Here is a 26,108-nt window from a genome sequence, read left to right on the forward strand (position 1 = left end):
AGTTACACTGAAGTAGGCCAGTCAATTTAGTAAACTGAATAAGGAGAAGTTAAGAGTTCTGACTCCAGTGTAGTCAAGTTTTGCTTGAATTTAATAGATATTATCAAACTGGGATGTTTCCCCAGACCATCTATTATTTTACCTCTTACAAAAAGCGACTGTCTATGGAACCCTAGATGGTGACATGTTATGTAAACAGGAGACAATTTAATGGCTTTATATTAATTTATTTTCATGTTTCAAGAGAACAAAGCTATTTACATGTTTGTCATTTAAGCTGGAGCTGACAGTACAAATCATGGATTTCACACAATATCCTGGTTTACTGTCACTGCATTCAATATCACACAATTTTCTTGATGAACTTCGCAAACCACATGTAGGAGGTCGCTGCACACAGGCCATACCTAAGAGAAAAAAGATGATTTACATTTTGCACAACAGCATCACAGTGTAGTTAATCAATAAAAAAGCCTTCACCTACCATGTAATGATGTACTGCATGTGTTCATTCCGCAGTGTGACTCTGGTCTGACCACCTATTGGTCCTCCAGGAATCGTACTCCCTACAAGAAACACATTTACATTCTCCATAAAAACATGATACGCATTGATACAAGTAGAGAAGTTCATTGTTTGAATCAAAGAGCATCATAGACATTGCAGGCAGCACTTGACACTTTACCATATTCAGCATCGATGAAGATGGGCTCAGCTCCTGTGACCTGGGACATGGCCTCCAGGTCGCGATAGTGCCAGTGGTTTCTTTGAACGTCGTTGTTCGGAACAAAGGGTTTTCGAATCTCGGTCAGGCGGACCACACCGATCACTTCCATCTCGTCCTCCACCTGCACAGACGCATTATCACACTTAGTTAAATAAAACACTTCTTTACTGTCAGTGTTGAACTGACAGAAACCAAAATCAAATCAGTTGATCCTCGAGTCATAGCCAAGGTTTGTGCCGAATGTGAACGTTAGAGAAATATCGCATTCAGTCAAAAAAGACAATTTCCCTAAAGCTGTACTTGAGATATCACGTTCACCAGAACGGGACAGACAGACAAACATGAAGCTCCGGCCACTGGTGGTCAACACAACAGACCACTCTCACCCCTCACAAGACACTTACCTGTCCTTTCATTCTGGTCTCTGGTTTGATCTTCTGTCTCGGCACGAATCCTCTGTTCACCAGGATGGTGATGCTGCAGGTGAGAGTGGCGAAGGTCAGTCACTTGTTTGAAGGTAGTGTGAGATCACCATGCAGTTACTATTAGAACTCCAGATTCAACCCAGTGATGCTGCTTCCTGCCTCGGCTCTTACCCAAGGTCGGTGCAGCGGAACGGGGTGATGACGTTAGCTCCGGTCTCCGCACTTGACGACAGCCCTCCTGCCTCCCTGGCCTCTTTCTCTGGGTCCACTGGCGAGCGGGGCAGAACATACAGCTCCTGGGAGTGGTCGTACTGTCCTCGCACTCTCACTCTTCTGTACTCCAGTTGATTCAGCTCATCCGGACTGGGATCCAGGGAGAGAAATAACAATTAAGGAAAACATGCATGAAAACCTAAATCATTTGTGAAGCTGTATACAGGAATGGCTACGTTAGTTTGCTTTACATATGAGACTAAATCTGTTCATATAAATAGGTTCATCCTTAACTGTTTTTATTGCTCCAAAGTGCTGTAATATTTTCTGACACAAAACTGCATTTTTGACCCTTTGGGCCCAACTAGTTCATCAGTTGGCCAGACATCCCAGGAATAATTGCCAAATGTGTGTTTAAATGTTTATACTGACCAATAGTCCAGTATCAGGTATTATTTGACTCCCCCGTATAGGGATTGGACCCAAAAAAATCCATATTCATCAGGCTTTGTCATCTTCTTTGTATTGATGTTTTTTTTGTATGTTTGTCTAATGTCAAGCTAGTTAACATACAAAGGTGCCATTTATTTCCCTAAAATATATTTAAAACATTCGTTGCAGCTCCAGCGTACTTACTTCACAGGAAGAGGGATGGGTTCTGCAGTAGTGAGTCTCTTCAGCTCGTATATCAGCTGCAGTTTCCACTGACGCCGTTTCACCTTCACAGAAACAACAGTATCAGACTCCATTCAACCACAATAATAAGCCAAGCGTCTGCAGTGTTATTATAAATACACAACTGTACCTGCCATGTGCCGAGTCCAAAGGCGGAGGCAGGGATGAGCAGCAGTAACCATTTGAGGAACGAGTCCTCTCCTCTTTCTGCTTTCACTGCTGTGGAGCTGGACTGTCGCACCGAGTCGATGAGCCTGCCTGGAAATTCACAAAACACAGGACAGGAAATTACATGGAATGTACTTTACACCGAGGGATGCATAGTTGTTTGTGGTTGTTACACCTGTAAATTGCTGCTCACAGATATGATCAGAGAAGAGTCATGATGTAAACTGATTATTTTGAACACTATTGTCTAAAACAATGCTCCATTTATTTCTGTCTCCTCTAATTTTAAAATGTTGGTAAACATTGACAGAAATGTGCAAGTTTGATGAATGAGTTGAAGGTGGGGAGGGTTATACTGATCTACATTACACAGAGGCATTTCTGTCTGTTTACCCTTCTTAGTTACATACATCTGCTTCACGATGAACTTACTCTGACTTCAATGCTAAAAGAAAACAATCAAATAACAGCAACTTTCATGCACAGCAGTTGTATTGGATTGTAATCCTCTGCTCAAGTGTACCTAATAACATTGCCACTAAGTGAATACACTTATTATCGTTTGCATAACTATGACGTGCTGATTGGTTTCCAAGGACTTTATGAATCTAAAAGGGAAAAACTAACAATATGTTTCATTATCAGCCAAATACAATAAACCTCATTAACTATTGTACGGTACCAAATATCTTTCGAGTTTTTAAGGAATTTAAATTCAACATCATTAAAACTATCAGGATGTTACACTAATAGATGATCCCTCTACACGAACTAAATCCACTAATATGTATAATAAATGTAGCTTACATAAGGGTCACTGCTTTTAAGTTTTGAACATATATTTCATAACGCTTTTGCATTTGATGACATTTTTCCAATCTACGTATTGGGAGGGAACATGTGGAACCAAGCTGTTTTCCAGCAGCAGCATTATGATGATCGAACGATATTTACCGTCTGCACGTTTGAAGAGAGGCAGTCTGGGCAGAAGCAACGTCCTCTTGATGTAAACCACAGTAGTCTGCAATAACACACAAACATAAACTGATCTGAAACCAGCAGTGTAAACCGGATGACTTTCACAGAAAGAGGCAGAAGTGACGCTTACCTGTTTCCTGCAGATCGATAAGACCCTGGTGGAGTGAGCCAGCACTGACTTCAGAGAAGCCATACTGGAACGGAACACTCAGGAAACTGGTCAAAAGTAATAATAAGACAACCGACGATAGACTCCCACAACATCCCGGTCACACTGGGAGCAGGTTTTTATTGCGCGTTTCTTAGCGCAGTTAAGGGACGGGTGCCGGGAGCGGTCAAAAGGATGTGCACAAACTGAGAAAATATGGTTAGTTACCGCTATTCAACTATCACAGATATATTTTTATTTAAATATACATTCTGTTTAGTTATTTTATTCATATGTAAAGTCTGAAGTCTAAACGTATCAACTTCCAGCACCTTTACCGTAAGTACAAAAAACAGCGCAAGAGAAAATCCAAACAGCGACCCGAGACCGAAGTTACAAAACCGACTTGTTCATGGGGGACTGTTTCTGGTGTTACTACTTCCGGTTTAACGACGCCCCGCCCCGTCGTTTTGGACCCACGTGTGTAGAGCAATGTGTTGATATTTCCTCTCAGTGTTTCTGTCACAGTCAGGTTGGTTTCAGCGGAATTCAAACGAAGGTTCATCCGCAGACATGGATCTCGCCTCCAGGGACTCGTACATCCAGAAACTGGCCAGTAAGACGTTTACTCAACGAGACCAGGAGCCAAAGAAGAGGCCGTTCGGTAAAGTCGATTTATACACAATCTGTCCCAATGACTGCTGTCGTTTCTCTGCTTTGGTTTCAGGGTGTAATCATTTGTGCTTTCTGTTAGAGTGGGTTCAGCAAAACGTCTCATATCGTCATCTAATATCTTGTTATTCCTGCTGTTGACCAAAGGAGGTGCTACACTTCCTGATAATCTTTATATACTGTCTATGTTGATAATACATAGTCAAGACAAATGTCAGAAATAAGGCTGATCAATTATTTAATATGTTAACTAGCCCTTCTTTAGAGGGCTAGAATGTACTAGTCTATTTAAGATTTGAGTCCCTTAACTTAGAAAAAGGTTTTTATTTCAGCTACGTAAATGTTATACTTTGCAAATGTTGTGTGTGATATTTATCCAGGAAAATATTTTTAATTTGCAAGATTCCCTATGCTTGATATCTTTATAAACTGACTATCTGTGTATAAGAAAAAACAAGAAGACATTAAAGAATATTGCGGCAAATTCAGTCATATCTAGAAGGACACTCATCAGACTGCATGCCTCCACATGTAAATTACCTTGTTTCTAGATTTTTTTTTTTGTATCCGCACTGAACTGCAGACTCATGAGTATCAGTCCCCTAAACAAGCGTCCATTCATTATTTTCTGAGACATCAAGGTAATTGTTAAAAAAAGACTCATCTTGCAATGTTTAAGAAAAGTTTGAAAATTCCGAGTTGGTTCTCCACTCAGAACTTTTCCCCAATAGACAACAGAAGGACACCACACAGTGTTCTGTTTACAGGGTTTGGATATGAAGCGCTTTAATTGTTATCACTAGCACTGAATGACTTGACCTGTGATGTCACCAAACAATTGGCTCTTTCAAGTTTTGTGGGTGCTGGAGGGGATGTGTCAGCCCCTGTTGACTTCTGTTCAGGGTGTGCTTGAAACAATCTAGTTTGTGTTTTATGACTTTTCATAATTGTGTGTGTGTTTTTTCATCTGTTTGTGTAGCTCATTTCAAAAGTAAAAGTGACAGTGGTCCTCAAAAGAAGAAAAAGTGCAAAAAGAAGAATTTCAAAGAACGAAGCACCAACGAGAAGACGTCTCATCCCCAACAGAAACCTTCCCTTTCTCCAGCGGCACAGAAAGGTGCAGCCAAAGCAAAAAACAGTGACTCCAAAGCTGAGGGCGTAAATGGATCCACGGCACCGAAACAGAAAGGTACCGAAACTCAATATTGTGTTTGCCAGTTCAGTACATGCGCCAAAGTAAAAACTGTTGATTTTAACTACAATGAGGTTTTATTCCTCTTTTTTTTAAGGAGTTAATGTCCAGTCCAGCTTCTCGACAACGGATGTTCTACGCAAGAGGCTGCATGAAAAGATTGAAGAGTCCAGAGGGCAGGTATGCTATGACAGAAAGCCTCTGGGAACATTATGACTATGTGTCCAACGGGATGTTTATTGTTCTCTTGCACACAATTTGACCCATTTTTAAAAAAGAAGCAAACACAATAGTGTTAAATCATATATAGTCATCCTCTTGCTACATCCAGAACTGTTGTTGTGCAGCTACAGGCCACAGATACAAGAGTTAAATGTCCCAACAGCCACATTATAATGAGTTTCACTTGGTTGGAGAAGATTTGATGAACCAGAGGCGGTCAACAGGAAGTCAGTTTTTCACTAACCTTACAAAAGAATGGGAACAATAAGCACATCCAGGGGAAAATAATCTGTTAATGGGTGCAGGATCCACAAATCATTTGGAAAAATAGAAAATCCCCACACCTTAAGCTCCCATTAAAGGATTTATTTGCCTGTGTTTACTACTCTAACAAAAAGCAATTTCTCATTTTGTGCATGTGAACGTTTCCACTCCCATCCATCCCGGTTGGTGAAGTTTATTTCAACATGCCTGATTTCTGACTGAATTTAAGGAGAGAAAGTAGCACCACCACATGCTACAGGGTTTAAACGTGGGATTTACTGTTCGTTTGACACTAATGAGGCTGCACACATCTTTTCCCAGGGAACCCCAAAGAATGCATTATCAGACACCGTCCTGGCAAAGCGAGCAAAGCGGAAGCTGGAACGAGAGCGCAAGAAGAGGAAGAGGAAAGAGTTTCGGTTGAAAAAGCTGGCAGAAGATAGCGCCCAGGAGCAAGTGCCTGAGGTTAAACCGGAGGTGAAGCCGATGCCCGCAGCAATCAAAAGAAGTGAAAGCTCTATTATTTTCAACAAGGTGGAGACGGTGGAGGACGGCTACGTAGACAAAATGCAGAAGAAGAAGAACAAGAAACAGAGCGTCAAGGGCCAGATAACGCCACTGACGGGAAAGAACTACAAGCAGCTGCTCACTCGTGTGGAAGCTCGCAATGAAAAGCTGGAGAAGCTGAGGGAGAAAGATGAGGGGAAGGCCCAGGAGATGGAGAAGAAGATCAAGTGGACCAACCTGCTTTATAAAGCAGAGGGCATCAAGATAAAAGACGACGAGGGCATGCTGCGCACAGCACTGAAGAAGAAGGAGAAGAGGCATGGACAGAGGAAGAGGAAATGGGACACACTCAGCGACAACGTGGTAGAAAAGATGCAGCAACGGCAGGACAAGAGAAAGAGGAACATCCAGAAGAGCAAGAAGGTCAAAACGGAGAAGAAGAAGGACAGGGCAAGGAAGAGAGGCAGAGTGTTGCCCGGGGACTTGAAATAAGCTGCAGTGTAATGGAAGGAGTCTGGTGTATGATTAGAAAACGTGTGAAAAAGTAAAGCAGTTTTTTTTATGACATTATGATTTATGAAATGATATAAAAGTGCTACTGCATGTGCACATGCTGTACCTTCTGTCCTGTGTAGGAGTAATATGATGATCAATAAAATCTTATTCTTCATAGTGATGAACATTAATGGTAATCTCTGTGCTGGAATAGATTAGATGTCAGTATGTGTCATTTAAACTGGAAATATATGTATTTGCTTTCAGTCTGATATGAAAGATATCACTTATGTCTCTGCACTATGGAGGTAATGTATAGCAAAGCCACTGCAAGCAACCACCATAGACGAAACAAGAAAATACAGAGACTGAAAATGACAGAGAAACAAGTAGACTCAGAATAACCCCAAAGAGATAAAAAAAAAAAAAAAAACTAAGAAGATGCAAAATTACCCTAAAGACAAATACAAAACAACACCATAAATACTAAAAATTGCTCAGAAGAGATATAAAACGACATGAACACAAAGATACAAAACAAAAGGACCACAAATAGGTATAAAAGAACTGTGAAGATGCAAAATGCTGCTACAGATAAACAAAATAACCACAAATTACCTTAAAGACATACAAAACAACTAGACTCAAATTTACCCAATGGAGATACAATACAGCTACACATGTCCACAAAGATACAAAAAAACTACAGAAGGAATCAAACTGCAGACCTTAAATATAAACAAAACAACCACAATGAGGCACAAAATAACCACAAATCACCTTAAAGTGATAAAAAAAAACTATTTAAAAATGACATTGAGACAAAGCAACAAAATGAGACGCAGACAGTCACATTGAGTTAATCACGTATTATCTATCACACTGTAGTTAATGTTTGACTCTGCTGTGTAATGACCCTCATTGACAGACGGAGTCGCTGTTTCCCATTTTTAAATGTCTCGCTCCGCCCAGAAGGAAGAAGAAATGAAATGAATGTAAACACAAGACGTCAGCTCCTGTGTCTTTAATTCAAAGTGAAGATCTGCAGGAGTTCACGTACACATTCGAACCACACTTTGGAAACGTATTGTGCACTGCTGTGTTGTGAGCGGTGGAATTAGCGCGGTGCGATGATCGTCCATAGATGAGACTAGTCATCAGAAATCTGTGCGCTGCTGCTGCTGCTGTTATTCGTCAGAGTGTCATTAGAAACCATCATCAGGTGAGTTCATCTTCATCTCACACGGACACATGCTCCTGTGATCCCTGCACATGGACAACACATGCTAACAACATGCTCCCCCCAGGTCACCATGTCCAGACGTCTTAACGCTCGCAGGACAGACGGTGTGGACAAGAACGTGTGGTGAGTGATCGGGTCCGAGTCTTTTATTTAATTTGCAAAGTTCAATTTAACACGGGAACTCATGGGACTCGGGTTTTTATTGCAGTCAAAGTCGAATGTGTCCGTCAGCTCCGTGTAAAGTGATACCGTGTTCAGTGTATCAGTCACGTGATTGTAAAGTGATTGGTGGATCGTGGGAGTGTCCCACTGCCCCTGTCCTTTGATTCGCCTTTGATCACTCACTGGAATCGTTACTGTCACCAAAGACTTGAGTAATATAAGAAACAAATCTTTATAACATCTTATAATCGGATTATGAATGAAACATACAAACATTGCATGTTTCATTCTTTTTTTCTGCTATTTGAAATTTGTTCCCTTTTACAAAACTTTGAATCTGGAATAGTTAAGATAATATTTGTTGTCAAGTCAAATGTATTAATATGACACATTTCATACGACAAGCATAAGCTCAGTGTGCGTCAGGATAGACAGCAAAGAGAAATACATGACTTGACTGAACATGAGTTGAAAGATTATTTAAAAAACAGTATTTCAAATGATTGTTTTGTACAATGTATTATATATCTTTTTTATTTCAATAAACTACTTATAACTAAGTATATGGGTGACATTTATATAATTTTGTATCTATTTATGTCTTGGAGCTGTTCACTTATGTTTCACTTATTTATTATGTATATATGTTACAATATATAATAAGAATACTAGGCTTCCACCGTCACATATGTTCTGAATGCCGAATGCAAACGGGGAACAACAGCATCTATCGTACTTCTCATTCTTTAAGTAGAAATGTAAAAAAAAAAGGCTGTGTAAGAATTTTCAATGGGACATACATGAGAGGGGTCCTTGGAATATTGTTATCTTGTCGGGATCTTTGGCTGTAGCTCAGTAGACACAGTCAAACTATTAAAGAACATGATTGATTCTAACTGAAGACTTTGGTTCGACAACTGCAGTGTGTGAACAGCTGTTTTTCACCAACAGGGTTGAATTTACCCAACTGGCTGCAGACTACAAAGTGGTGAACCTTGGACAGGGGTTTCCTGACTTCTCCCCACCTCCGTTCATCAAGGAGGCTTTTTGCAAAGCGCTGAGCGGAGGACCCTCCATGCACCAGTACACCAGAGCTTTTGTAAGTGTGATGAAATACATGGGAGATTTGTGTAGGGGTTAAGTTATAAGTCTGACCCGGACCCTTCTTACCAAACATTGAGTTACCTTATGTTTTGTTGTTCTTTGTTTTCTCAGGGCCACCCCCCTTTGGTAAAAGTTCTGGCAAAATTCTTCAGTAGGATCGTGGGACATGAGATCGACCCGTTTGAAGACATCCTGGTCACAGTTGGAGCTTATCAGGCGCTCTTCTGTGCATTTCAGGCTCTGATCGATGAAGGGGATGAGGTAGGAGAATCAGCCTGCGTGTGTGGGTGTCAATAACAAAACAGGGTGCTCAGTGCAGGTTACTGAATACCATGAGAGTTGAAGAAAGATACGATTAAACTTCGTTGATCCCATGCCAGTGAAAGTCACTTATTACAGCAGCAGATATTCAGAATGCTGTAGACAAGGAAACAAAAAATAGAAAATTAAATAAAAATATGAATATGTACATAATATACACCATGGAAATATTGTTTGTTAAGAAATGTACTTAAAGTGCAGTGATCGTAGATGATTGAACGAGGATGTATAAAAGAACCAAAATACACAGAACACAGAAAAGAGGTCGGAGCTGCTGCAACTAGCTGCCACTCGCCCTGCGCCATCCTGGTGTTAGACTCGGGTTTAATCTTTGACTTCAGCACAGTAGTGTGTATGCATGTAATAAAGGCAGCTGTGGCTCAGGAGGCAGAGAGGGTTGTCCACTTACCAGAAGGTTGGTGGTTTAAATCCCTGACTCCTACAGTCTGCATTCCAAAGTGTCCTTGGGCTACATATATATATACATGTGTATATATAAGTATATATAGTTCATTTACCATACAATAGTATCACGTGTGGTTAATTACTCAAAATGTGTCTTTCAGGTGATAATCATAGAGCCGTTCTTCGACTGCTACCATCCGATGGTGGTGATGGCTGGAGGAAAGGCAGAGTATGTTCCTCTGAGGCCAGTGAGTGTTTTACACATAAAAACAAAATATATATACATAAGAGTCGTGAAGCATCTTTTGACGATGTAACCTTTTTGTCAACTATAATTTGTACATTTACCTCAAAGTGTTTTTTTGTCTTTTCGTTTACAGAAAGGTGATGGCGGTGCCGCCCTGTCCAGTGGGGACTGGGTTCTTTCTGCTGAGGAGCTGGCCAGTAAAATCACTCCACGTACGAAAGCCATCATTTTCAACACGCCCAACAACCCACTAGGAAAGGTAAGCTGAAAGAAGAGCTCTGTTGTGCTCATGGTTTGCATACGAACAGTGAAATTAAAGCCATATCTGTGCACAGTGCACATAAAGCTGCTGTTCTGTGGGAAACGTTCAACAGAGAATCATTTCAAATTTGGCCCAAATGTTCACAGACTAACTGATTAGATTTGGGTTGAAGGTCAAAGTCATGGTTGCCTCACAAAAGGTTGAGTTGTCTTGAACACAATATCTCAAGTCTGTCATTCTGGAATTTCTTCCCCCAAAATTTGTTTGCATGTGGACTGAAACTGCACCGTTTGGGAGAGACATACAACCACAAGGCAATAATTAGGGCCCGAGCACCGAATGGTGAGAGGCCCTATTGAAATTGTAAGGATTATTATTATTGTGACTATGCGGAATTTGCTTTTTGAGGGCTTTCCCATGCTCAAAAACTTTCTAAACTTTGCAGTATATTAGAACTTGGTGAAAATGACAGTATTCTGGAGTATTTGGAAATGGGCGTGGCAAAATGGCTCAACAGCGCCCCCTGGAACCCAGCCGCTAGGTTTCCACATAACCGATTTTCACCAAAATCGGGCGAGAGGTGTATCGTGACGAATGAGGAAAAAAAGCCTCTTAGAGCTTTATGAAAAACGCAACAGGAAGCCCGCCATTTTCTATTTAGTGGCCATTTTGACCATATTAACCATCTTTACTTTGACATACTTGTCCCAGGGCTTTCATCAGATCAACTTCAAATTCAGATGAGTGTCATCACAACAAGATGGAGATAAAAAATGATTTAGGGATTTGTCCATCGTCACACCGTCTGACCGTGGCGTGGCGTCAAAGTTCATCAACTCGCCGCGAAACACGAAATTGCTGCAACTTCAGTGTTCATGGTTCCATCTCACTCAAACTACATGTGTGTGTTAACATCCCCCCCCTGAAGATATTCATATGGTTTTAAGAAATGGGCGTGGCAAAAAAACTGACTAGCGCCCCCTAAAGGGCAGCCCCGGCGCTACGATTGGCCGACTTGTACAAAAAATGATTAGGGCATGTGTCTTTTCATTACAAACAAATAAGTCTCTTGGATCAATATGTTAGATCAAACAGGAAGTCCGCCATTTTGAATTTAGTGGCCATTTTGACCATATTCACCATTTTTACTTTGATGTACTTGTCCCAGGGTTTTCATCAGTTCAACTTCAAATTCAGATGAATGTCATCACAACAAGATGGAGATAAAAAATGATTTAGGGATTTATCGTTCGTCACATCGTGTGACCGTGGCGTGGCGTCAAAGTTCATCAACTCGCCGTGAACCACGAAATGTTGTTACTTCATTGTTCATGGTTCTATCTCACTCAAACTACATGTGTGTTTCAACAGCCCCCCCCCCGAAGATATTCATATGGTTTTAAGGCCGTGTGACCGTGGCGTCGAAGTTTGATTAAACGCCATCAAAACACGAGGTTCTGTATCTCTGACATATATTGTCCAATCAAGTCCAAACTAGACATGCAAGACTAGAGTCCCAGCCTGATGACATCTACACAGAAATCATGACTTTAAATCAAAGCGCCCCCTGGTGGATACAGGAAGTGAAGCGTTTATTGTCCAATTGAGTCCAAACTAGACATGTAAGACTAGAGTCCCGGCCTGATGACATCTACACAGAAATCATGACTTTAAATCACAACGCCCCCTGGTGGCTACAGGAAGTGAGGCGTTTATTGTCCAATTGAGTCCAAACTAGACATGTAAGACTAGAGTCCCGGCCTGATGACATATACACAGAAATCATGACTTTAAATCAAAGCGCCCCCTGGTGGGTACAGGAAGTGAAGCGTTTATTGTCCAATTGAGTCCAAACTAGACATGAAAGACTAGAGTCCCGGCCTGATGACATCTACACAGAAATCATGACTTTAAATCACAGCGCCCCCTGGTGGCTACAGGAAGTGAAGCGTTTATTGTCCAATTGAGTCCACAACTAGACATGTAAGACTAGAGTCCCAGCCTGATGACATCTACACAGAAATCATGACTTTAAATCACAGCGCCCCCTGGTGGCTACAGGAAGTGAAGCGTTTATTGTCCAATTGAGTCCAAACTAGACATGTAAGACTAGTGTCCCAGCCTGATGACATCTACACAGAAATCATGACTTTAAATCACAGCGCCCCCTGGTGGCTACAGGAAGTGAAGCGTTTATTGTCCAATTGAGTCCAAACTAGACATGTAAGACTAGTGTCCCAGCCTGATGACATCTACACAGAAATCATGACTTTAAATCACAGCGCCCCCTGGTGGCTACAGGAAGTGAAGCTTTTATCCTTGCCACAGAGAGGAAAACGCATCCAACGCGGAGACGTGCGCTTGGTCATCGAACGCTCTCCCCCCCGACTGCAACAGGCTTCAACGTGCAGGTGCTCGGGCCCGCAAGTGCTACAACGTAGCCCTAGTTATTTTTGTCATTTCAATACTTGTAATGTTGTCCCTGACATACGCACACATCTATGTCCTCTACAGGTTTACAAGACAGAAGAGCTCCAAATAATCGCTGATATCTGCATCAAACACGATCTGCTGTGCATCAGTGACGAGGTGTACGAGTGGCTGACGTATGACGGAGCCAAACACGTAAAGATCGGTGAGACGCTGTTAAGACAGCTCGGCAAAATGCTTCAACTCATAGAGACATATTAACATTTATATAAACTGCCTGTTTTCTGGTGTGTCTCTGACAGCCAGCCTTCCTGGCATGTGGGAGCGAACCATAACCATCAGCAGTGGTGGAAAGACTTTCAGTGCGACCGGATGGAAGGTAACACACTGACGCATTTTGTGTTGAGTTGTGTGATCTGCTTCATATCATTAATATACTGGCTCATGTTGTCTTCTCAGGTTGGCTGGGCCATCAGCTCTGGACATATCATCAAACACATGAAAACCATCCATCAGAACAGTGTTTATCACTGTGCAACAGCTGCTCAGGTAAACCCTCAACTTCAGGAGCAGTTTACATATTGAGAAATTAACTTTCTCTTTTTTGAATTTTAAGCAGTGTTGTACAACTATGGCCCCTGTCCAGGAATGTCTATTTACTATTCTAACCTCAGTACAAGACCAGACGTGAATTTCCTGAGATACCAAATGATACACCGACGTGTGAATGTTAATGATTCATATAATTCAGCCAGTGCCCCTGAGATTATCAGAAAAGGAGATGATTCTCTCACCTTTGAATGTTTAACTACACAACCAAGATTGTCACAGGAGCCGTTCCCACCATTTAAAGTTCTCTAAGAGGCTGGAAATATGTAAATAAGAGGTTATTATACAGAAAGAATAAATATAAGGTGGACTGTTCAACTTAAGTAATTGATTCCTGCAAACTGCAACACAATCGATCTATGGGTTAGCCGATGAAAATCAGCCAATGGGAGCCTTTCTACAGAGATATCAGTTTCAGCGTTTATGTTTGATATGAAAACCTTTATTCAACATATAAAAACCTTTATTCAACAGAATAAACTAAGCTCTTGTTTGTCCCATTTGGTCCCCTTTCCTTTATCATGTATCCTTCCTTTTCCAGGAGGCAGTGGCTCAGGGATTTGAGAGAGAGTACAAGCTGCTGGGGACTCCAGAGAGCTACTTGCAGCAGCTGCCTGCAGCTCTGCAGCAAAAGAGGAGGAAGCTGGCCTTGTGTCTGGAGAGCGTAGGTTTGCAGCCCATCGTACCAGAGGGAGGATACTTCATGATCGCAGACATCTCCTCTGTCCGTGAGTGACGAACAAACACAAACTTGTTGTTTCATCACGACTTAAAACAAGAAATACAAAAGAAATTGCTGTATATTTCTTCAATTGTGGCCTCGTAATTAATATTCACCTTGTTTTGTTTTTTAAATAGAGGTGGATCTGAAGGACCAGAGCACAAAGGATGACGCCTATGATTTTAGATTTGTTAAATGGCTAATTAAAGAGAAGGTAAGGATGAACTATTAGACTAGAAGGACAATGTCATTCTCTTTGTCTAGATTTAATTTGTTCTTTCCTGGCCAATATCCCATCCTTCCACCAAGTTTAATGGAAATCTGTTCAGTAGTTTTTGTGATGTCCTGCTGTCAAGCAAACCAATCAACAAACAGACAGAGGTGACAACATAGGCACCTTGGCAGAGGAAATAAAATCTTGAATCTTAAAAATGTATTATTTCAATTAGATGTTGTGTCTGTTAAACAAATGTTATTATATCAATTTTTTTATGCAACCTTTATTTTCTTGTGTGTGTGGTGATGTACTTAAATTATTTGTATTTAATTTGTCTTCCTCTTCTGCAGGGATTAGCAACAATCCCTGTCTCTGCATTCTACAGTCTAGAGCACAGCAAGCAGTTCGACAAGTACATCCGATTCTGTTTCGTCAAGGTAAATTGAGCTTCAGATTCATTGACATGAAATGGATCCAAACCTTCTCCCGTTGCTCTGCTCCCCTCTCAAACACACTCCATGTCTTTGTCTAACAGGAGGACTCCACCCTGGACGCAGCTGAGGACATCTTGAGAAAATGGCATCAGGGGCAATAAAATTGTCCATGATATCAGGTGTTACCCGTCCATCCAGTTCCAGCTTCTTAAAACTGGGTTAGTCTCACTACTGAGTTCAAATGAGCCATAATCAGTGTTTCCGAGCCTGTCCACACTGTGAAAACACTCCTGCACAGGGATTTTAGAGAACTACTACTTCAAATGTTGAGAAAATATTTTGGTGATTTTTGTTTCATTTATTTAAATGATGTACGTCCACTGTGTCTCACATTTTAACACGCAGTGATATCCGTCCCTGAATGGAACTGAGCAATAAGTTTAATTAAACTAATGAATCCACATGTTCTGTTGTTTTATTGTCTTGTTTATTTGCACAATGTTTTCCATGTAAAGAAATGTGTATATACAATCATTGTGGTCAATGTAAAAATTGGTAGTCTATATGAAACCAAAAGAATGTCCAGGAACCTAACTGCAGTTTACAAGTAGTGGTTTAAGATACAATTTACAATGCTTAATATTGCATTAACCTTTGCTGAGGGTTAATCAGTGTAAATTAATCCTGTTTCATTGTTTTGACAAGCAACTTCACTGCTTGTGGAAGTTTTTGATTCCTGATATATCTACTCTGACTGTAAATATAAAATTCAATGTAAATTTTCCTTAGATGATGGCGACATTTAATCACTCTATTATCAATTTATTATTGTTATATAATTATTAGTAACAATATTTTAGAAATAAATTCAGTCATATAGATGTTAAATTGATAAATTATTAGGCATACTTTTTTATTTTAAGTATTTATCTTTAAGTAACGCCTGCTTGTGGAAACTGAAGGCTCCTGTGTATCATTTGAGATTGTGTTGTATTTATAAACACACATCAATAATGAACTGTTTGGTAAGAGAATGAACTGTTCAGTAAAAAAAACTAAAAAAAACCTCAGGCCTTTTTCCTCATTCTGAGAGGCTTTTATTTTGAAAACGGAAGATGACCTGGAAGTAAATAAACTCACGTGGTGGTGCGTTTGAAAATGTCGACCGACGGAGCAGCTAAACGAAACAACCCTGTGTCTTCTCAGGTAATGTACAGCAGTTCTTAGTGTAAAAATGACCAAGTCTCCTCCTTTTGTGATCTTCAATGTGTGTGTTGTGTGTTTGCAGTCGGAGGAACGCGTGGACTGGAAGAAAAGGAAAACAGAAGGTGAGTGAAACAGCGACGTGTAGCTGTTAGCTTCCAGCTGCGTGCATGCTAACAGGTGGATGGAAGCATTGGGCTTTGTTTTCTTACAAAACATTAAATTCAAGTGATTATTAACTGTCTAAAAATGGGTGTATATGTAGATTTAGTGTGTTTTAAGGGGTTTTTTTAGCCACAAAATTAATTGATTGATTGATTTCTTGTAATGTGTTTCTCAACTTTTAGGCGAGCAGGTTTTATATTTAGTAATTTGTTTTTCTATACGGTTCCCCTGCAGAGTGTCAAAGTGTTTTATTTATACATTTGAGAAATTACGTATTTGGGGAGGTGAGCCTGATGTTGAACAGCCTGTACACATCTGTATATTCAAATTAAAGTTTCTTCTTTTAAGCACTTTAATTTTGAAGGCTGGTAAGTCAGTGCTCTCCCCTATATTTAGATATATTTAATATAAATGATCAGTTAATTATTGAATTAGCTATGGATACATTTTCAGCCCACCACCTATTGATTAAGCAGTTAACTACTGCAGCTCTAAATCGCAAACATGAAATCAGATCTGAGAAGGAAAATGCACATCAACACATGTAGGGGTCTTTAATATATATTATATATAACATGGGGTCTTTAATAGATACAGTATTGCATGATTGTAATTAGTTAAAAGCCCAAAAAGGTTCTCCCCTTACATTGTACATATTAACAGTCTGGTGAATTAGATTTTCTCATTGACATCCCTGATTCTTCCTCACCAACAGTAAAAGATGCTAAGAAGCAAAGGAAAGCTGACAAGCTGATCAAACAGTTGGACAAGCAGAAAGAGCAAGAGGCCGAAGACAGAGCCGAACTAGAAAGAAGCCAGAACAAAACAGGTAGCCATCATCATTTCATGGTCATGTGTTGTTGTTTTCCTGTATGACTGAGAACATGGGGCTGTAAGATGTCATCTTCTAGTCCTAGGTCGGCCCTACACAGTGAGTGTGGCCCTGCCAGGATCTGTCCTGGACAACGCTCAGTCCACCGAACTTCGTACATACCTGGCCGGACAGATCGCTCGAGCCTGCGTCGTGTTCTGTGTCGATGAGATCATTGTGTTTGATGAGGAAGGGGACGATGTCAAGTAAGTTAGTGATGTGGAGGCACAACTTACTTGTGGACACCCTTAGGTTATCAGGAAAGTTCACTTTTTGGGTTCATCCCGCAGGAGCACTGAAGGAGAATTCACCGGCATTGGGAAGAAAGGGCAGGCTTGTGTCCAGCTCGCCAGAATACTTCAGTATCTAGAGTGTCCTCAGTGAGTGGGAACATGTTTTAATCAGGTCAGTGGTATCGGCCAGTTTGATCAAATTGTGCTCACATTGTTTTCTTCCCCATCAGGTACCTGCGCAAGTGGTTTTTCCCCAAACATCAAGATTTACAGTATGCAGGTGAATAGAAATTATTCAAATTTCCTTGTATAAATATTGCTTTGACAGTTGTGCGGCCCCTCATACATTACTAGTCTCCAATTGAGCTGTTAGCACTGCTTTTTTTTAAAGCTGGTCTATGGATGTTTATTAGCAATGTAAATATGATCATATATGTGCATCATATCTGTGCATTCAGGTTTAACTGAGATATGAGAGTTTACAAAAAGGTGCTCACCTCTGATTCATAGAAGCTATATTTACTTTGAAGTAAAATCACAGTAAAGGTAACTTTTTAACAGCAGGTATAAACAATGTCCAATTTTCACATGTCACCTGTCTTTTTCTTTCGCAGGTTTGCTCAACCCTTTAGACAGTCCTCACCACATGAGGATAGATGAGGAGTCAGAATACCGAGAAGGAATTGTCCTCGACAGGCCGACCAAACCAGGTCAAGGTTCACTAGTCAACTGTGGCATGAGAAAGGTGAGCATGTGTTTCAACAAGGTCGCTGCCATAGACAAGCTTCGACTAAATTATATTATTTCTATTTGAATATAATGTAGAGTCAACTCTAATGATTATTTTCTTTATCAGTTCATATTTGGGATTATTCTCTGGATTCAGTGATATGTCGACTGATCTATACAATGTCAGAAAAGTTGTTTAAAAAATACAAATTTCATATTATTTATATATCTTGTTTTCTCCAACCAACAACAGTCCAAAACACAAATATATTAAATGTACTAACCTTATCGTCGAAAACCAAGGAAACCAACATTTTTTAAATGAACACGCTGAATCCAGTGAAGTTTTCTGTGAATAAAAAAATCCCTACCTCGGCTCCACCCCCCCGGTCACTGCTGCACAGACTCTGCTGCATTTGCACAAAATCGCGGCGTCCAGGATATTTTGGCTTCATTTCAAGATTGTCGGAGGAATTGAAGATGCGTCGTCCATCTTTATTCACAGTCTATAATTTGCTCCCTCAGGAAGTTCGCATTGATAAACAGCTGCAGTCTGGACTCCGAGTCACAGTCCAGCTCAACGAGACGCAAAATCAAGGTAATCTTGTCCATCAGCCTGAAACCCTTTTGACATTGATGTTTTCTGCTGGTCCAGTACTGACTGTCTGTGTCCACATGTTGTCCCATTATCCTCAGAAAGTAAAAGTTCTAAAGGTGTGGTGGTGGCTCCACACGTGCCCAGATCAGAAGGAGGTCTCTACTGGGGATACACCGTCCGTCTGGCGTCTTGTCTCAGTAGGTTTACCATTCTCTGAGTAACCTTACCTTTCTCAAACATATGCTGCAAATCATTTCCTGTGTTTTGGGATAAGGGCTGAATCCAGCATGAGCTCCCCTGTGTTGACTGATGTCTGTTTGTTAATGCAGGTGCAGTTTTCACAGAGAGTCCGTATAAAGAAGGATACGATCTGACTATTGGCACATCCGAGAAAGGCAGCGACATGGACCAAACCACACTGTCGCAATTCAAGTAGGTTCAAGGATGACTAAACAGGAAATCTGAGAAGATTTTTATCATGCTAGGTTGAGACTACACCACTGATCATTGAGAAGTTCACACATCAAGTCTTAACGTCATGTGATCGGGATTCTGATTCTGATACACGATCTTGTTCTGTCTGGTCTCTTTGTGAGGCTCATACTCAAACTTAGCTAACAACTCATTTAATCTTATGTTGTAGTTGTCGTCAATTTCTGTAGAAATGTCTGTGACCCCCCTCAAATTGAATCTTTCGTACAAAGTGATCGGCTATTACAGATCAAACACTGTTTTGGCTCCGATCTTGGCCTTTTACCACAACTTGCAAAACACATCTGCGAGTGGAATATCGGGCTAAAACATGGTATCGTGAACTGGGCTTCAGCCCCCGTGCCATCAGCTCGACTCTATGGAAGGTTTATCAGGTGGTTGGGTCATCACTGAAATACCTCATCAGCTCAATGAATTGACATAATATTTTGTACGGGCATCCGAAACCCCGAAGATGAAAACCTACTGATTTTGATTTAAAGACTTTTCCTTTCCTCCCACTATGAGGTTGACAGCTGTGGTTTTTAATATCTTAACAACTATGAACATCACCATGACCTCTGATCAACACATGAAAGCCCTCCAGGGTTAATTGTAGTAACTTGTGTTTTATGACTGACAGCAGATTTGCTAGCATGGTGATGATTCTTTGTGTAGTTATGCCAGTATTAATACTTTTTAATTTAATTTGAGTAATTAAACAAAATAATTTGGACTACTCTCCTCCTTGCAGCCATCTTTTGGTGGTGTTCGGGGGTCTCCAGGGATTGGAGGCCAGTCTAGATTCAGACCAGAACCTGGAAGTGAATGACCCAAGTGTTCTATTTGACATTTACCTGAACACATGTCCAGGTCAGGGCAGCAGGACCATTCGCACAGAGGTGAGGATGGAGACCTTTGTTAAATCAACCTTTACAGATATACGTGCACTCTCTCCGACAAATGAACATTTTATAATTTGTACTTTAGCTTCAAATGTCCTGGTCTGCTCATCATTGTTTGAAGTGTATTCATGTGAGTATTTCTTCTGCTTTTTTTCTTTCAAACAGGAAGCCATCTTAATTTCCATGTCAGGCCTGAGACACAAGATCGCAGCTGCGTTTTCAGATGTTTCCACTGGCTGATTTAATAATGAGTGATGGAGGAACATAAAGACATGTTTGTAGATGTTTAATCATCTAAATGGTGTCACAGAGTTGTTAAATCAAAATGACAGCAGAGTCTACTGTGAAACAGCCATTATCTCAAAGCCACAGATCACTGCACCGGGTGCTTTCATTGCTATACACCAGATCCGATTTCTCCTTGTCTTGCTATTGAGTTACCATTCTGCATTTTTCTAAATGATTCAACATATTGTACAGATACAGCGTCTTTCTCTGAGTTTGAACCGACTTGTATTTGTTTGAAAGCAGATACTTGGTTTTATACAGTACAGAACATTTCATGAAAAACAGTTGAGACCAGCACAACATGTCAACATCATCAATAAACACCAGTCTTCTTTAGGTTTCTGAGCAAACAGGCCAAACATCTTTGAAATGAATTAGAGAGAGTGAGTGGTCCATCTGCTTTTAGTCACATCTGACAATTCTAACTTTCTAAAGAACTGCAGGTCTTTGCAGCTCCTTGATCTTTGAAGAAAATTGTGTTGTGAATTCAACACAGTTGTCTAAGACTTGGATTACTCTTAATTTAAATAAATTAGGTGGACAAAATATAAGAAACCAAGCTTTTGCGTCATCCAGAAACCTTGGGAGTTTAAGTTTCCATCTTCTGTGTTGTAGATATTAACTTTTTTGAAAATCTAGCATTGATACAGGAGCACAACAGATCATGAATATGTTTTCTATTTATTGCTGACCAATAGATTCACAGGTACAAGGCTTCTGATCAAAACCAGTCAAGCATTGTAAAACAAGCCTCACCAGCAGATACACTATATCTGAGAGAACAGTTGAATAACTTGCAAAAGGCAACACTGTTTAAGAAATCCGAGCCTTCTCTGCACCATGTTTCTACATACAGATTGTAACTTAACTTTCAGTTTAATCGTGCAGTTCTAAGAGCAACATACCAACACATAACAAGGCCATGATATTTTTGAAATTAAGTTGCATGCGCTGGAATGCCATTGAGGTTTAAACAAATGTTAAAAAACATTTAAAATATGAGGCAGGGGTTTTATGTTTGTGTAAAACGTTAAAATCAACATCTAAGGCAACAAAAAAAGTGCTAATTTCTAATTGAGGGTTTATCAACATGAAAACAAAAGTAACATTTGTATCTGTAGAAATTGATTTCTGAATTTTACTTTCTGGAATACAAATATGTCAGAATGTTATAAACACCAATGAAAGATGAACTAACAGTTTTGTAACTGTTTGTCACTGTTGAATCAATATAAATAAAATTTCATAAACCAATGTGTTTTATCCTCTTTGTAATCACCTGATATTTACATCTGTTCATTTTTGTGTGTTTCCATAGCAACAATATTAAAAAATTGAATTATTATTAATTAGACCCTTGGTCATATTAAGTCATGTTAACATATAATATTTTATTCCCCCATATAAACTAATTTTGCCAATTATAAACTGTAATTTAATATTATACAGACGCAATATATTCAAATGAGATGTATGTAGATGTTATTTGGTACTGATTCAGGAACTGATGTACAGGAAAAATTGTATCACTGCAGTTACTATAGTTTATATATATATATTCTCTGTATAATGGACAAATAAGGGCTATATATAGAGTATTTTTTGTTGGCCACTTATTGACATCTAATGAGAATACTTAAATACACTCCCACTTCAACACGGGAAACAGTGCATTTCCGATACATAACAAAAATGTTATAAACATGTAAAAATCAGTTTCTTTTCTATCTACAAAAACACGACTGCCACGTGTCGATGTGGACGATACACACAGTGTTTCAGAAACCTCTCAAAAGGGAGTTTTGGCGGCAGATTACAATTCCATATATCTCTGCAATCATTTTGTTTTTTCCCCCAAAAGCAGTCGTCCATCACGTAGTGATTTGAAGGCCCAATCGGGGAACTTAACAAACATCATCCTCCCGTCTGTACTCATTCAATTCTCTGTGAGTGCAGAGAGACCTCTGAAGGGTTTTCTATGTGTTCACCAGTCAGGGTGAGTGAAGGAGATGTTGTACTGCTTTGCCCAGCGTGCAAACACGTGTTTCTCTGTAATGAAGCGGTGGTGGTTTCCTCTCTTGCCGCTCTCGCTCTGTATGTAAGTGACACATTCATCAGGCCCCCTGGGTTTGTAGTAGTGATAGGGAATCTTCTTTGATCCAGGTTTTTTTCTGGAAAACAAAATATTTCATCATAAATTGGTTTTGCTGCCACTTTCCTTTGTGATCTATAATAATGTGGCAAACATCTTGCAGGTTGGTTAGCGCTGAAGTTCTACTTACCCACAGTGATTGGGTGGAACCATCCCATATACTGTGAGGTTATCACATATCTCAATGGCGATGACCATTGTGAACCAGCCTGTGCTCAACCACGAGTGAGATTTTTGTCTGTGCAGGAAAAAAGAAAAGAGAGAACTGAGAAAACCCAATACTGAGGTAACTATATAAACTAGAGCCTGTCCGATTGGTTGGTTGATTAAAAATGGGTCAATATGATAAATATTATACTATATTTGATATATATGCCCATCCCAGATATATCAATATTGGAAATTAACGTTTGCTGATATCTGCTAATATGAAAACAAATATTTTACAGAACTCATAAAACATATACAGTTTTGTGCAGAAAAACACTTAATTATCTCACAAACAATTAATTGTTTTGTGAGATGTTAACAATGATAAATACGATTTTTACAAAGCTGGAAACGTTTATAATGCAAACAAATATGTGCATTTATTTTTACTTTTGATGTAAAAATATTTTAATGTTTATTTTCTTAATTCAGATTCTATTGTATTTGTGTTTTCTTTTTATTTATAGTTATTTATCACAACATTCATTTCAATTGTAGAATAGAATGCCTCCTTTTTCTTCTGTTCGTAATTGGGATTTGATAAAACTATCTTAGGAATCATTGCCAGTTTTTAAAACATATGCATTAGCCATATAAGGTTATTGAAAATGTTTACTCCCGAAAAATCCCAAATCTGTCAAAAATTGGTTAGGCTCTATTATAGACCATACGATTCAATTACCAGTAGTTTACTCCCTCCCTGAACACTCACCTGTCTCGTCCTGTCTCCTTATGAAAGAGAGTGTCGAATCTGCGCATCTTGCTTGGTATGATACTGAAACACGACACGTTACTGTAGGTCATGCTGACTCTCTGGATCAGTCTGTACAAAGTCCCTTTGCCCTCCTTCCCAATCTTGTTCGGGGGTCCCCAGAATATGACCACAGGGTTGTTGTCCATGCGATGCAAGAACTCATTGGGCCTCCGGACCACCCTGAACACGCTGGAATGGGCCACGACCCTCAGAGAAGTCCGACTGCCCACATCGGCTTCAAACCCCAGCGTAGGAGCGTCGTTCATACGAATCACACACTCCGCACGGTCGATCTCTTCTCCCGCTTGACTCCCCAAGACATGGCTGGAACTTGTCACCAGCGCGCAGGTATTACAGTGCAGGTTCATATTCTGAAAAAGAGACAACATTAAAGAGATGCTGCACACTTCAATGTGTTTTTCGAGATGTTAACAAATGTATATGATGAAATACATTCATGCTGGTTTTAATATTACATTTATCAACAAATATATAAATAATCTGCATTTTTTTTTTATTAATGCACTTTTCCAGGAGGCTCATAACAGCCAGTGTTTCAAACCATCTCGGACCTTGGGCTAATGTTTATTTAGAGTCAACCGTTGACATTACTCTATAAATACATACGTGAAAAAGTTAAAGCCCACTAATCAAGTGAGTGCTTGTGAGTGGGAATCTGGAAACCCAGCTCATATTCAAATCTATGCTGAAACTAAACCTCTGTCCGCCATTCAGAGACGTCCCCGTCCTGTCCTTCCCCAGGGGTCATAATTGTGATTTGATCTCTCTCTCCACACATCAGTGTCAGAGCGAGTGTGTGTGTGCTGATGAGTTGAGTCTTCTTAAACCATGACTGACATCCATCTCTCTCTCTTCATGTCTCCCCACTATCAACAAAGAGCCAGCTTGTAGCTCTCTGTGTTTAGCATCACTGTTGTAAATCGAGAGTCTTGCAGATATTTGTCTTGTTAGATTAAGTGAAGAGTGAAGACCACTGGAGATTATGTGAATTTACAGTGAGTTCTGTGAGCTTGCTTTTTGATTATTCTTCACAACTTGTACCCATAACACCTGACCCTGCTTTTAATAGCAGTGAGTAGGAGGGAGAAGCTATCTTTTTTCCCTTGTTTATGGAAAGGAGATTGTTATCATTTGTTCATTTCCTAATAATTCATATTGCCAGAGAAGTTTAGAGCTTGCCAGTGAATTTATGTGTGTTGTTTTGCACATCGCTCCTCTCTGATGTTTACAAACTGCTTACTCAGCTTTTTAATTGAAACTATTTAAACCATAATTAAAAGTTAAATGGAATTAAATTCCATTATTGAGTGAGTGGGGTTTTAAGTGGTTAACCCAGAACCTACACTAATTATGTAGTCATTTTGTAACAGCTACAGTCAGACTTGTGCAACCCACTGTAAGATCTTTACTGAGAGTGTAGTTGTGTATGGGTGGCTACTTCCAACATCAGACTCTGATTTTAAGTTTTCCGACTCATCCTTAGTTTCAGATAATTTAATCTTTTCAGTTTGGGATCATGCATAATTATGATTATGATGAAGACAAGCTGAGACCACGCAAACAGGAAGACTGCTGCTGCTCATGTGCTCATGAATGTGCATGGGTGTGACTTGAATGTATACAGGTGTGACAGATTCAACTTCTGATGGTTCACCACATCCTTTTGGTGTCTTCTTTCTAAAGTGTTTGTGTAAAGATTCAGGGCATCAATCTGCAGATCAAGTTCCTGTTTTACCACTTCTGTGTTTTTGTGTAAACTTTTAATTACCTTGTTCCCATGAAATGGCACATAGCCTTCTTTCCCAGCCCACTTCTTCAGGTCTGATGTCTTGAGGAGGTTATTAACGGCCACGTGCATGGGGGTAAAGACGTCAGTGCTACCAGTGTTGGAGCCGTACAGGAAGAGAATTGTCATCAGGACGAAGATGGCAACAAAGATCACCATCCTGTGGCTCTGCTGTCCCTGCAATGTAAATAAACAATAACAGTTCTCATAGTTACTACTGTTGAATTTAAGACTTATAGAGACCAAATAAATGAAATTTCAAGACCTATGTAATGTACCACAGATACAGTATACAGCATAGATGTGAAGATGAAGATGAAGGGTTAGAGGTCTCTATAAGTGCCACACCCTCCTGATGTTGTGGGTATTCTGGTCTTACCTTTCCACTGAGCCCCATGCTTTCTGATCAGAGTGTGTCTGTCTGTCATCATACCTGCCACACACACACACACACACACACACATACACACACACTGTAACACGGCCGATCTGACACCGTTACATCTCATGTTACACACAGTAGAGCAGTATATTGAAGCTTCACTGCCTTCTACATGGTAACTAAGCAGCGTCTGAGCGGTATTCTAAGCAGATATTGTTATTTACAATCTAAATACAATACAAACGTTTATTACAGTGTTAGAACGTATGCTTTTTCTCATAATAACCAAACATCGTACGCAACAAGGGAAGAATGTGATAAAACAACAACACGCATCACCGCCGTCACCGGCTATTCACGTACCTTTACCGCCAGATCTTTACAAAAACAGCACCCCCCGCTGATCAGAGTAACGCGTTAGATTGTGATTCCATGTCCAAGTGAGGAGGTGAGAGTGAGCAGCGATCCGCCGGAGCTTCACCGTTGTTTCTGGGCCTAT

The 26,108-nt window shown here is 40.1% G+C and overlaps 5 protein-coding genes across 5 annotated transcripts; 3 read left to right on the forward strand and 2 right to left on the reverse strand.

Annotated features, from left to right (window-relative positions):
• Positions 1–212: 212 nt before the first annotated feature.
• LOC133005621 (surfeit locus protein 1) lies at positions 213–3,455 on the reverse strand. Its single transcript, XM_061075368.1, has 9 exons — positions 3,317–3,455; positions 3,163–3,229; positions 2,171–2,298; positions 2,002–2,084; positions 1,324–1,515; positions 1,132–1,204; positions 686–848; positions 485–566; positions 213–407 (listed from the first exon to the last, which is right to left on the reverse strand). Exons 1-9 carry the CDS (start codon positions 3,377–3,379, stop codon positions 344–346), a joined length of 915 nt encoding a protein of 304 aa, XP_060931351.1. The 5' UTR covers positions 3,380–3,455; the 3' UTR covers positions 213–343.
• Positions 3,456–3,807: 352 nt separating this feature from the next.
• surf6 (surfeit 6) lies at positions 3,808–6,867 on the forward strand. Its single transcript, XM_061073346.1, has 4 exons — positions 3,808–3,998; positions 4,986–5,195; positions 5,296–5,378; positions 6,006–6,867. The coding sequence occupies exons 1-4, from the start codon at positions 3,908–3,910 to the stop codon at positions 6,681–6,683; spliced, it is 1,062 nt and encodes a 353-aa protein (XP_060929329.1). The 5' UTR covers positions 3,808–3,907; the 3' UTR covers positions 6,684–6,867.
• Positions 6,868–7,848: 981 nt separating this feature from the next.
• kyat1 (kynurenine aminotransferase 1) lies at positions 7,849–15,267 on the forward strand. Its single transcript, XM_061068617.1, has 13 exons — positions 7,849–7,908; positions 7,994–8,052; positions 9,043–9,190; positions 9,307–9,456; positions 10,083–10,169; positions 10,302–10,427; positions 12,945–13,065; positions 13,163–13,239; positions 13,320–13,409; positions 14,011–14,197; positions 14,328–14,404; positions 14,758–14,844; positions 14,943–15,267. Exons 2-13 carry the CDS (start codon positions 8,000–8,002, stop codon positions 15,000–15,002), a joined length of 1,263 nt encoding a protein of 420 aa, XP_060924600.1. The 5' UTR covers positions 7,849–7,908; positions 7,994–7,999; the 3' UTR covers positions 15,003–15,267.
• A 726-nt stretch (positions 15,268–15,993) lies between these two features.
• spout1 (SPOUT domain containing methyltransferase 1) lies at positions 15,994–21,529 on the forward strand. Its single transcript, XM_061068627.1, has 12 exons — positions 15,994–16,047; positions 16,130–16,169; positions 16,925–17,038; positions 17,121–17,286; positions 17,371–17,460; positions 17,544–17,593; positions 17,928–18,058; positions 18,568–18,640; positions 18,739–18,837; positions 18,970–19,072; positions 19,866–20,013; positions 20,182–21,529. The coding sequence occupies exons 1-12, from the start codon at positions 16,000–16,002 to the stop codon at positions 20,254–20,256; spliced, it is 1,137 nt and encodes a 378-aa protein (XP_060924610.1). The 5' UTR covers positions 15,994–15,999; the 3' UTR covers positions 20,257–21,529.
• A 228-nt stretch (positions 21,530–21,757) lies between these two features.
• st6galnac6 (ST6 (alpha-N-acetyl-neuraminyl-2,3-beta-galactosyl-1,3)-N-acetylgalactosaminide alpha-2,6-sialyltransferase 6) lies at positions 21,758–26,091 on the reverse strand. Its single transcript, XM_061075773.1, has 6 exons — positions 25,973–26,091; positions 25,607–25,660; positions 25,210–25,404; positions 23,379–23,791; positions 22,587–22,694; positions 21,758–22,475 (listed from the first exon to the last, which is right to left on the reverse strand). Exons 2-6 carry the CDS (start codon positions 25,622–25,624, stop codon positions 22,289–22,291), a joined length of 921 nt encoding a protein of 306 aa, XP_060931756.1. The 5' UTR covers positions 25,625–25,660; positions 25,973–26,091; the 3' UTR covers positions 21,758–22,288.
• Between the last annotated feature and the right edge of the window lie 17 nt (positions 26,092–26,108).

The sequence above is a fragment of the Limanda limanda genome, chromosome 1 (assembly GCF_963576545.1).
Source record: "Limanda limanda chromosome 1, fLimLim1.1, whole genome shotgun sequence".
Classification (NCBI taxonomy): domain Eukaryota; kingdom Metazoa; phylum Chordata; class Actinopteri; order Pleuronectiformes; family Pleuronectidae; genus Limanda; species Limanda limanda.

What these genes read in the sequence shown, in the direction of transcription:
- LOC133005621 (XM_061075368.1), bottom strand. Translation starts at nt 3,379, where the DNA reads ATGGCTTCTCTGAAGTCAGTGCTGGCTCACTCCACCAGGGTCTTATCG. An exon ending in AGACCAGAATGAAAGGACAG is followed by an intron (nt 849 to 1,131) that starts GTAAGTGTCTTG and finishes GCGTCTGTGCAG; the next exon opens with GTGGAGGACGAGATGGAAGT. An exon ending in ATGCAGTACATCATTACATG is followed by an intron (nt 408 to 484) that starts GTAGGTGAAGGC and finishes TTTTTCTCTTAG; the next exon opens with GTATGGCCTGTGTGCAGCGA.
- st6galnac6 (XM_061075773.1), bottom strand. An exon ending in AAGGAGACAGGACGAGACAG is followed by an intron (nt 22,695 to 23,378) that starts GTGAGTGTTCAG and finishes TTTCCTGCACAG; the next exon opens with ACAAAAATCTCACTCGTGGT. An exon ending in GTTCCACCCAATCACTGTGG is followed by an intron (nt 22,476 to 22,586) that starts GTAAGTAGAACT and finishes TTTGTTTTCCAG; the next exon opens with AAAAAAACCTGGATCAAAGA.
- kyat1 (XM_061068617.1), top strand. Translation starts at nt 8,000, where the DNA reads ATGTCCAGACGTCTTAACGCTCGCAGGACAGACGGTGTGGACAAGAAC. An exon ending in TGATCGATGAAGGGGATGAG is followed by an intron (nt 9,457 to 10,082) that starts GTAGGAGAATCA and finishes TGTGTCTTTCAG; the next exon opens with GTGATAATCATAGAGCCGTT. An exon ending in CCAACAACCCACTAGGAAAG is followed by an intron (nt 10,428 to 12,944) that starts GTAAGCTGAAAG and finishes TGTCCTCTACAG; the next exon opens with GTTTACAAGACAGAAGAGCT.
- surf6 (XM_061073346.1), top strand. Translation starts at nt 3,908, where the DNA reads ATGGATCTCGCCTCCAGGGACTCGTACATCCAGAAACTGGCCAGTAAG. An exon ending in GCCAAAGAAGAGGCCGTTCG is followed by an intron (nt 3,999 to 4,985) that starts GTAAAGTCGATT and finishes CTGTTTGTGTAG; the next exon opens with CTCATTTCAAAAGTAAAAGT. An exon ending in CACGGCACCGAAACAGAAAG is followed by an intron (nt 5,196 to 5,295) that starts GTACCGAAACTC and finishes CTTTTTTTTAAG; the next exon opens with GAGTTAATGTCCAGTCCAGC.
- spout1 (XM_061068627.1), top strand. Translation starts at nt 16,000, where the DNA reads ATGTCGACCGACGGAGCAGCTAAACGAAACAACCCTGTGTCTTCTCAG. An exon ending in AAGAAGCCAGAACAAAACAG is followed by an intron (nt 17,039 to 17,120) that starts GTAGCCATCATC and finishes GTCATCTTCTAG; the next exon opens with TCCTAGGTCGGCCCTACACA. An exon ending in GCAGGACCATTCGCACAGAG is followed by an intron (nt 20,014 to 20,181) that starts GTGAGGATGGAG and finishes TCTTTCAAACAG; the next exon opens with GAAGCCATCTTAATTTCCAT.